At 38.6% G+C, this 11,473-nt stretch overlaps 1 protein-coding gene across 1 annotated transcript; it reads right to left on the reverse strand.

Moving 5' to 3' along the window:
* Window positions 1-5,536: 5,536 nt before the first annotated feature.
* Window positions 5,537-7,899, reverse strand: LOC115826914 (cell death-inducing p53-target protein 1 homolog). The gene is made up of 3 exons (XM_030790862.1): window positions 7,713-7,899; window positions 6,743-6,896; window positions 5,537-5,725 (listed from the first exon to the last, which is right to left on the reverse strand). Exons 1-3 carry the CDS (start codon window positions 7,897-7,899, stop codon window positions 5,620-5,622), a joined length of 447 nt encoding a protein of 148 aa, XP_030646722.1. The 3' UTR covers window positions 5,537-5,619.
* Window positions 7,900-11,473: the final 3,574 nt, after the last annotated feature.

The following is an 11,473-nucleotide window of genomic DNA, read 5'->3' on the forward strand; positions in this document are numbered from 1 at the left end:
TTACTATAGTATACTGTAAATTAAACACTGCTTCATTGTTTTTCTATTTACAGTTTTTTGCTGTCATGATTTTACAGTACTTCACTGTTGATTTCACGGACTTTTTTTTTTTACAGTGTAACATTTACCATAAAGATAAACGAATATAACTTGTCCTCGTTCCAGTTGTATCCTAGATTTATGTCCCTTAGCAAGACGGAAATTTTGCCTCGGATGACACAGTCAGAACTATTCCGACTCTAGGTCAACAAACTACTATATTCACAGCCTCGGCTAATCACGATTCCACAGAACTTTTACACCAAGCCTGAGTCAGAGTCCTCTGGCCTTATCTGAATGGAGAAAACAGGGTCATGGTCTTGCTTATCAGAACGAGGTAAAACCTTTCCTGTGAATATGGAGTAATCATGGACAAGGGAGTGGCAGGATGTATGTATGTATAGTCCAGTCTATCTTACAGAGTTGTCTTAGGACATGTGGTGTACAACCCTAATCCAAACCAATAACACTGCTGAATTATAGAGTCCTGAACTGGCTTTCTGGTGTTAGTGTTCAACCTATAGAAGTTCTGTGAGAGCCAGATTGATCGGAGCAGTTTTGCAGCTTTAATGTAATTAAACAGGAGAGAAGTCAGATAAGTTCATAACTGGGTTGGAAAGATCATGTAATTGGGGTAATAAAAAAAAAACAACAACTATTGCCACACAACTATTGCCGTATTACCACACAAGTTCACTGAGAGAGAGAAAAAGATCCGCCACCCGCCCCAACATTACCTTAAACTAACTGCTTATGTATCACACTGTCTGAGATAGTGAGTTTCAACATGCTAAAATCAGCTAACATTAGTATCTTTAGCATCTTCAGCTGGACACAATGTAAGGCTTTCAAATCTCATGTTTCTTGATGTCATTTGAATACATCCCCTTAGAAGCTCTTTAGCAATGGCACTGGAAATATGACTTTGGCAGTTTAAAAAATGAAACCTTTTAAAGAGGAGGGAATGTTATAAAGGAGAGAGGACGTTAGCTGGAGACAGAGCAACTCGTGAAGAAAATTACACATACACATTCTGCATTCTCTGTGATTTTTAAAGCCAGATTTGAACCACAGGTCAACGTTTTTGCAACCAATGAAAAATTTCAGCTTAATAAGCTATAACCACAAAATGCAACTGATGGCTGTTTAAAACAAACAAACAAACTAATACATATAATTGCCTATTACTATATTATCAGCATATTACCACATTTATCTTGGGAAACTCCACTGTTTCTTGCTTTCTGTGATGTGTATTAGTGTTAGCCCTCAGCAGGACATGATTGGTCAGACTGTTGTCCCACAGTTTCATTCAGAGAGAATGAAAGTCATTTTTTCCCCTAGCAATGTGGCACATTATTTGTCACAGTTTAAACAAATTAGAGATGCACGACTTAAACAGTGTTCACAAGTACACAACCACACATTTGATTGAATTTAAATAGACACTACTTCCTGGTGCAAAGTTTGAGCTTGGCTCCAGTGCTAAACAAATAGCAATATTCCTCACTATAGCAACAATCTCCAAAAGGGTTTTCTGACTTTATGAACTGCATACAACACACAAATTTATCAAAACATTGCTCATGGATTCATAACTGAAAGGTTTCCAGGATGTTCAACAAAATACATTATATAATTGGCTTAGTGACAGTGATAGGAAACATACCGTACATCAAATATGTGAGTTTTAAAAACAGACAGGAATTCCTGACATTATTTTGAGCAACACATATATTGTAATATCTCCTGAGTTATTAGGTTCGTGTTAGATTACAAGGAAATTTGAAGGGAAACCCAAGTATTCATTTAGAGACAGCAGAGACCAAAAAACAGTTTTGGAAACCACAGCTATCAGGAGCCATTTACACTGTAGCAACCTATAGAGAAACTTCAAAAAACACAGATCACTTCAGTTAACACGTGTTCCTCCACTCCTCAGAGCTCTGAGCGTAGAGTCATACATGCCAGTTCTCACTACTGTAGACTAATGTACTAACCCATGTTACCACAGCCTTTCACTCCTAAACATATTTAAGTTCAAATTACTGAAACACTCAGTAGTTTCCTTCCTCTAATAAAGAGAGTTTTGTCAAAGAATATTTGTCTTACCTTAGCGATACAGTGAGCGGTTCAGACCTGTTATGCTAAACTGAAAAAGATAAAGTGTGTGCGTGTGTGTGTGTGCGTGTATGTGAGGATTATAAAGACAGTAATGTTCCATGACTTTTATCACCTGACTGTTTGTCATCAGCAGTAAATTACTTTGTGTTATCTGCCTGTTTCAGTATTGGTAAGACCAAGGGATGGCCTTAAGGTTTTTATTCATTTAACTTTACTTGTGGCTGTAATCATTCTTGATGTATCTCTAAAAGTATTGTTTTTAAGTCGTTTCTAAAATAGCGTTAGCTTGGAAACAGTTCAAATGCTGACATATATTGTCAAGATGTGTATTCTGGCACTGGTGTTTTGGACAATTTCAGCACCGTGTGTTATTGGCAAAGATTTTTTTTTCTTTTTTAATTTTTATTTTCGAAAAAGCTGATTTTAGCACCGAATGTGATGTTAAGAACACCCTGGGTAATATTCACCTTCAGAACACCCCTTATAAAAAAAAAAAAAAAAAAGGAAAAACCCCTAGAACTCAAAAAAAGACTCTTCTAAAAAGATTTGTCTAATAAATGTTGTCAAAGAGGGAGAAAAATCATATGCCACATTTGAACAGGGTTAAAAAGAACCCCTGTACATGTTGAGCTGCTACGTCTGCTCTGTGGAGTTGCAGAGAATGGTGATGAACCAGTGGTGGATCAGTGTAAATCCAGGATAATAATAATTGTTCCATGTATAGAAGTGGCCACAAACAGACGCAAATGTACTGTGAACTTTATTGAGCTCCAGCAGTTAAAGTCACCACAGCCAGAAACATAATGGGGATAATTCCAGAGAGTGAGTTTAGTGAAAACTCTGAGTTAGTTAATTCAGAGCAAGTAGTAAACCTCCTCATAGAAGAGCCTTATGGCTTCATTCTCCTAGCAAAACAAAGCCTTAGGGCTGTTCTATTAGGGGGTTTACGACTTAATCTAAGTTAACTAACTCAGAGTTTTCACTAAACCTGCTCTCTGGAATACCCCCAATGTTAGGTAAAGTGCAGAGTACATTTGCTTGTGTTTGTGCTAGGCAATTATTGGTACATTATTGGTATGGAGATTATTATATTGCTGGTTAAGACATTTTATTACATTATTGGGAAGCTATTACATTATCAAGTTTTATTACATTTTTGATGGAGTTAAGAAGAGATTTTGGTAACATTATTGGGAGTTATTACATTATAGGGAAATTATTACATTATATGGTTCTAGGGGGTGTCTGACCAAACTATTGCCTTTGGACCATCCATCGCATTATTTAAATGGCCAGTGTCCTATAAGTTATTTTAATAATATACCTAAACTTATGTACACTTTGCCCGTCATTTACAGAGTTAAATAAATATCCTATTTTGAACACTAGGTGCTGCCATTATGTAAAATCACATCTATTACTGAGTTATATACTGTACATTCTATACATTAAGGTTAACAAGCTTTCGGACTCAAGCCATACCACCAAAAGGAACAGTTTTTCAAGCCAGTTTGCCCGTTATCCGTTCAGTTTGCCAGGAATCAGTTGCTGTAATGGAGGAATATAACACAAAGAGACGTTATGAGAGGTCATTTCTGATGCAGGATCAGTCCCATCGAAAACATGAACTTCCTACGGGTCACATTATGGGGAATCGCCACAAATGGAGCTCCACCCACGACACGCGAGCAGAACAGGATGGCTTCCAGGATATTCAGTAAAGTTCATTAGTCTGGAGGTCAGGCTGTGATATTGTTCTGTACTACACACCAGCATGCACCGTGTGCCTAAGTGACAAAGCCAGGTGATGTGATGGGTACAGTGGTGAAAACTATCAACACCATTGAGGCATTTAATCGTAGAGAATTTTAAGTATTCCTGATTGTAAGCGGTGAGGAATATCATGGTTTAATCTACGCCTTGGATGTGCGATGGCTTAGTCATGGCTCTATTTTAAAACGATTCTGTTCCTTGAGATCTAAAATTAACTGATGAGGTTTTAGAGAAGCGATCCAATTCATTTCTCTCAGCGGGTTGGTAGACCTGTCCTTTTAGGTGACCTCACTGGTCCCTGAAACGCACAGAACAAAGGCTCGGATGTCTCAAATGTACACACACGAAATTACTCGCCAAGGGGCTCTAGTCGTATAATTTTTTAGGCCACACCTTAACTAAACTTCACCCTGAGGTAAGGATGCCACTGTTGCATGGCTGTCATAACAGAAATCTTAAGCAATCATCACAGTTCATGTCTAGTTTATGATGTCAAGCGGAATATGGAAATGTCTTTCTGAATTGTGGTATGATATGATTTATGTAACAGATTGACGTAATTCCTTTTGTTGGACAATCATTTAGGGCTAAAGCATTATGTCATGACAAAGATAACCCCTAGAAGATAACATACCCCTAGATACCACACTACACCGGGGACGTAACACGGTGCTTAATATTATTACATTCTAACCTGTTTGGGATCTCTTATGAACAGAGGGGGAAACGGAAGGGAAAAAATTTCATTAAATGCTCAGTATGTGAGGTGCATTTTTGTTTTTACAGCTGACCAGACAAACATATTCAGGATTCATAAAGGAGCTTTAGGAGGATCAGCAAAGAAAAACAAAACAAAATAGTTTGGTTTTGTGTTCTTGTTTCTGTAGTTTTACTCAGTTCTAAACAGTATCTCCAGATCTGGTGAAATATTCCACAGTGCTCATTCCAACATTAGACTAAACCAACATTCATTTTTTTTCTGTTCTCCTCAAACCCTCTCTTTCTCTCTGCTATTGCACAACCTCACTTTATTACACATTCAAATCACAATCAGCTAAAATCATTTTTTCTTTCTTAAAATTATTTCAGACTAAAGTGAAACAAAATGAAAGTTCTAAATCAATTTGACTTATTGCCAACAGTTCTCTGAGAATCACAGTAAAGGAAATGTTGTATCCATATTTAAACATCCATAGTACATATCTGTTAAATGAGTAATTGGCTAAGGTCACAGGCAGTGGTCTTTGCAGATATGTTAATGCTCTCTATGATACTACACATATTTCAGTCTATATGTACTAGTCCATACAGTTCTGCTGTTATGTTTCACATATTACATATCACATATATTCACATATCACATGTATTTTTGTTTCTATTTGATCACTATCAAAGAAACCCGGTTAAGCCTTACAGAAAAAGTTCATATTTATCCTCTAAATTCAAGATTACGATTTAGGATAATGATCTTTTAGGTTTGATTCTTCCTGTATCAAAGGAGAGGAAACATGATGTGGACACATCTTTAGCGTTCTACATGAAATGATTTTGGAAAATTGAAATAGACAACACGTGGTGAAAAATTTGCAAGTCTTTTCAAAAATCTGAAATATTGGCAAGATGTTTTGTGAAGTCCCTTTGACACAGGGATTCCCTGAGTGGACAAGAGTTAGCTGTAGCAGCTTAGAGACGTTTGTAAATGTAAAGAAGGTTTTGGCAGTTGGGACAGCGGTGGTGCACATCTTTGCATGAATCTACACAGAAAGGAATCAGACAGCAGGGCCAGCACCTAGACACACACACACACACACACACACACACACGCACACGCGCGCACACACACACACACACACACGCACACACAGGAGAGAATGTTAAACCTCAGGTTAATGGGTTTAGACACCAAAGTTACAGTAAACGTTTAAGTAAACTGATCGCTCTCTCTCTCTCTCTCTCTCTCTCTCTCTCTCTCTCTCTCTCTTTCTCTCTGTCTGTCTCTCTCTCTCTCTCTCTCTCTCCCTCCCTCTCTCCCTCCCTCTCCCTCTATCTGTCTGTCTGTCTGTCTGCCTGTCTGTCTGTCTCATTTGTTAAGCTCTCATTCATTACAGTCTCTGTGTCTCCCCTTTGCCAACTCTGTTCAGTGAAACACGTTTTACTGGCATGTCAGTGTTACTCATCTGTATTACAAAAGCAGCAATTAATGCATTTTCAACACTTTGGGAGCAGCTATTGCTCAAAACAGGAATGCAACCCAGAGTCCAGCCTGACACGGTTCATTCTGCTATTGAGATCTATCATTAGATTTTAGTCCTCTATGAAGTTTTAGCCCTGAGTCTTCAGTCTAACCTTCAATCTTCTTTTGACTCATATGTTAATAAAATGTCAAAGATAAAATCAAATAAATATGACCTATGATCTTTGGGCCTTGACCTTCTCACATGCCTTAACCTGAATATGTACTTAGATTAGAATACTGTCACCCCTCTGTACTCCCTACCCTCCTTTGTTTACTAGTCAGTGCTCTGTCTTACCAGTCAGTGCTCTGTCTTTGCAAAGTCTTAACTTGCTATCTTGGGTTTCTGAGCCTAGTATCTACCAGAATGTTCCTGATAATACTTGTGCATAGTTCTGTGTTCCCTGTCTGTTTCGTAGTGTGTGCTGTTTTCTCGATGCTGATTGTCTACCCTGGTTTTTACCATTAAATATCCACTCGGACATGCATCCAGTTCCCTGCAGTATTACTGACAAAAACACATTAAAGGGCTGTAATTTCCCTGAAGGCAAGTGACATGGGACATTTATTCACCCAATGATGCCAAGTCCCCCACAAATGAGCCAGGTGAGTAGGCCAGGCTCGGGCTCAGTCACACTGATGACCTGCTGCTGGCAGTGGGGGCAAACGGCCTGACCTCCCACATCAGCCAGTGAAGTGGGCTGGACCAGTACTGTGGTTTGTACCGCTGAGGAAAAACACACACACACACACACACACACACACACACATTTTAACACATTCACACACTGATGTAGACACACATATAGTGTGTTGCTGTATAAACTGTTACAAATGAGAGGTGGTGGTACCGTGATCTTTCTGTCATTCTTTCTTTCTTCCTTCCTTTCTTTCTTTCTTTCTTTCTTTCTTTCTTTCTGTGTCTCTGTCTCTCTGTCTTCCTGTCTCTCTGTCTTCCTGTCCTCTGTCTCTCTCCCTCTCTCACCATTACGTTTCAGGGAGCTGGTTTGTTTAGATAAGGTGTGTCAGGCTAATCATTCTTTTCCCCTTGTAATGATGCAAAGACAAACAAGTAGTGCCCAAAACAGCAACAAGGCACAATATAGCTTTTTAAGCATCAGAATTGAAATAATTTAGGAATACATTAAAACCTGTTACATTAAAACGCAAAAAACATAGGACCCTTTTCCATAGAATGCTCTGTTTATTTAAGAGTCAGCCTTATTCTGTCTACTATACTTCATCTATGAGATGTGAATGGGAAAGCTGTATTCTTAGCCGTACAGAATTCTTAGGGAGGTGAGGCTACCTACCTACTCACGGTTATCATAAAACAACCAGAAATGTAATTTCATGTTAGGTCATAATTTGAACTCATTAGTCTGTTTTAAAAATGGATTCAAGTCTACACAATATTCGCCATAAGCACAGAATAAAAAAGTAAATATGTAATACCAGTGTTGGTGCAGGGTGTGATTCATTGTCCTGGATGTCAGCAGTATAGAAAGCGATTTGGGCTGAGTTGTTTGGGCTTGTCACTCACCTCCCTGATAGGGAGCAGGATAGACACCTGGAACAGGCTGGACTCCTGGCTGGGCTGGATATCCACTCTGGGCAGGGTATGGGGGAGCTTGGAAGCCTGGTTGAGGAGCCACATTCATGCCTCCGTAGTTACCAGGGGGTCCTGGATAGGGTGGTGCCATGTCCTGAGGTCCTGGGCCTTTTTCCATATTTGTCTTTCTTTTCTTTTCTTTTCTTTTCTTTTCTTTTCTTTTCTTTTCTTTTTCTTCTGGAACAATTATAATCAGAAATTAGTCGTTTCAACCAAATGAACATGCTGTGCAAAACATTGCTGCTGTTATTTTCTTTTCTCTTGGAAAACTGGTGATGTCATATTCAAATATTATTCAAATATTATTCAAGTACACCAGTCAAATTTCCTCCAGGCCTAAAAAGTCTGTTTTTAAAAGACTGTGAGGAAACTCGCCCTGTATGTAATGTATATGGATTAATGATTTGGTTTGTCCATAACAAAGAAACAGTCTCAGTCCACTCTGTCCTATAACAACATCTTCTTCAATCATAACAATTTAAAATAAGGATATAGGAATATGACCAGCTCTCATTATGGTTGCATCCAAGATTTGTGGCCCTTAGTTCATTAGAAATTATTATTACACACTCACAAGTATTGAAACTTGGGGTCACCAAACTGCTATATTCACAGCCTCAGTAGTCACTTTTTTGAGTAAGAATCATGTGTACAGTTCACCATTCCCCTCTCATTCCCCTTTTATCCACAGAGAAGACTTTTACACCAAGCCTGAGTCAGTGACCTCTGGCCTTATTTGAATGGAGAAGAACTGCAGTGTGAAAATATACTAGACTAAAATTTTACCAGTATAAAATAGGCAGGACTTTATTGTAAACAGGGATCTTAGAACATGCACTGTGAAGCCTTCATCCAAACCCTCACTACTGTATGATAAACATTGAAGGGTCTCTCTACGGATCACTGACTTTCACTGATTTTCTAAAGGTATCAGACAGAAGAGAAACAGGACAGTAGAAGAGGAAATGAGAGTAAAATGGAGAAGTGCCTAAATCGCTCTGATGGTCTGACCAAACGATTTCCCCTATCTCAACGAACGCTTTCCCTTCCTTAAATAGCCCTTCCTCAACACTCCCTCAGCATCCACAGCTGACGCGCCCTTGAGCAAGGCACTTAACTCCGCACTACTCCCCGGACACGGTGATGCGGCTGCCCACTGCTCCTGCTCCTAGGGGGTGCGTGCTCACTGCTCCTTATGTGTGCGTGTGCTCACTGCCACTGCCGTGTGTGTACAGGATGGGTCAAATGCAGAGGTTGAATTTCACTGCTCTCTGTTCCTAGTGTGTGTGTGTGTGTGTGTGACAAACAAAGAGCTTAACTTCACTTAAAACTGACATAGTTAATGTTCCATAAGGGCTAGTTTCATTGCAGCAATTTCATCGAGCAAAAATCATAAAAAAAAAAAAAAAAAAAAAGAAGTAGCCTGTCAGTTTATGACTTGATTGTACGGATTGGGTAGTCGGAGCAGTAAATTTTTTTTTATTCTGTTTAAATTGTCATGTCAAAGTTCATTCTGAGAGCAAAAAAAAAGTATTACTTTAAGATGTGGAAAATATAAATGATCCTCCACATTTTTTTTTTCTCCCAACAGTCTGTTTTTACCTTAAAATAACTTGTTTATTACACTGCCTGAGACAACAGTGTCAAGATGCTCGCATTAGCATCCTTAACTGGAAACAACATGAGGTGAAGGCAATATCTAACTATTTCAGATCTCGACTTTCCACCGTATCAGGTGTTTCAGCTGTTTCCAGCTGCGAAATATGTTTATATTAGTGTCTTGAAACTCAGTGTCTTACATATTTCTGTGACAAATGATATTAGAGATTGTTAGCCCTCAGCTGGATTTGATTTTATAAGATTGTTGTCTCAAAGTTTCATTCAGAGAGAATGAAAGTCATTCTTTACCTCAGCAATGAGTCACATTATTTGTCACAGTTTAAACAAATTAGAGATGCATGACTTAGACAGTGTTCACAAACACACACACACGCAACTACACACAATTACACATTTGTTTGAATTCCAATAGACACGACCTCCTTGTCCAAGATTTGGACTTGGCTAAACCGCAAAAATACATAGCAATATTCCTCACTATAGCAACAATCTCAGAAAGAGTTTTCTGTCTTTATGAACTACATAGAAAAAATAAATTTATCAAAACATTGCTCATGGATTCATGTCCAAACACTGTCAGTTTTTGTATGTTCAACAAAATACATTATATAATTGGCTTAGTGATATTAACTGGGGATGCATTGTACATCCAACATGCGTGTTAAAAAAAAGTATATATATATATATATACACACACACACACACACATTTATTGTAAAATATATTGACATTACGTTTGTGAGAAACTGTATTAGATCGCGAGGATCTAATAAGTTACCTTTTTAAAGACAACAGAAAAAAAAAACGCACAGTTTACAAAATCACAGGTATCACGAGCCCTTCATGCTGTGACAAAATAACCACGAACTTCAGAAAACACAGATCACTTCAGTTTACATGTGTTCCTCCTCTCTTTAGAGCTCTGAGTGTAGAAGAGTCGATACTAACCCATGTTACCACAGCCTTTCACTCCTAAACATATTTAAGTTCAAATTACTGAAACTTTCAGTACAGTCCTCCCTCTAATAAAGAGAGTTTTGTCAAAGAACGTCTGTCTTACCTTAGCGATACTGTGAGCTGTACAGACCTGTTATGCTAAACTGAAAAAGACAAAGTATGTTTGTGAGAGTCTGTGTATGTGCGCATGCGTGCGTGTGTGTGTGTGTGTGTGAGAGAGAGAGACAGAGAGAGAGCCTTAGTCAGGCAAGAGAGTAGTGATTAGTGAGAGAGTAGGACTGAGGGCAGAGAGACACACAAATGCACAGAAATGTCAAAATATATTGTCGGCAAATAGATTATGAAACCAGCAAAATCCCGTTCCCTTTGTCTGTTGCCTGTTTCTCATCAGAACTAAACGACTGCCTGTCTCATTGGGTGTAAGAACAAGGAAAGTTCAGAATTGTTTTTTTTGTTTTTTTTTTCCATTTTGGCTGTATTTACAATTCATGTGTCTCCAAAGTGTACTGTAATCATCCATATGACATAGAGTGCAACTTAAGTGCAACAGTGCAAAAGTGACATTATACCTGTCTGCTGAGGTGAATTATGGCAGTGAGTCACAATTACACTTTTGTATGAAAAAAAAAAACCCCACACCAATGGCAAACATTCAAACATCTTTTTTTTTTCTTTCTTTTTTCCATTGTGGGGCTTATGAAAGCTGATTACACAGAGGATATTATTCACTTAAGACTTGAAATATGTTCTGCTTTTTCCCCTTGGGTTTTGTCAAGACTGTGAAAACCATGCAAATGGTTTCACCACATCATTTCAATAGAATGTCCTCTCTCCGGTAACAAAGTGTCTTGGCGCACGTAGTCATGCAGTTGCTACTAAGAGATGCAGTGGAGTGGCTGGGCACGCACCTGCCGAGTGTTAGATTGTGATTTACCACACGTGAAATCATGTGACTGTTGTCTTGCACACTTCTGTACACGCAGGCTCCTACTGTGCACAGTTATTCCATCTGCTTTACAGGGTCATTGTAAAGTAGTGAACTGAGATGTTGCTCATTTAAGACAGAACATTCGCTGAAATGATTTTTTTTTAATGGCACCGTGCATCTTGGCTCG

The sequence above is a fragment of the Chanos chanos genome, chromosome 13, assembly GCF_902362185.1.
Source record: "Chanos chanos chromosome 13, fChaCha1.1, whole genome shotgun sequence".
NCBI classification, from domain to species: Eukaryota; Metazoa; Chordata; class Actinopteri; order Gonorynchiformes; family Chanidae; genus Chanos; species Chanos chanos.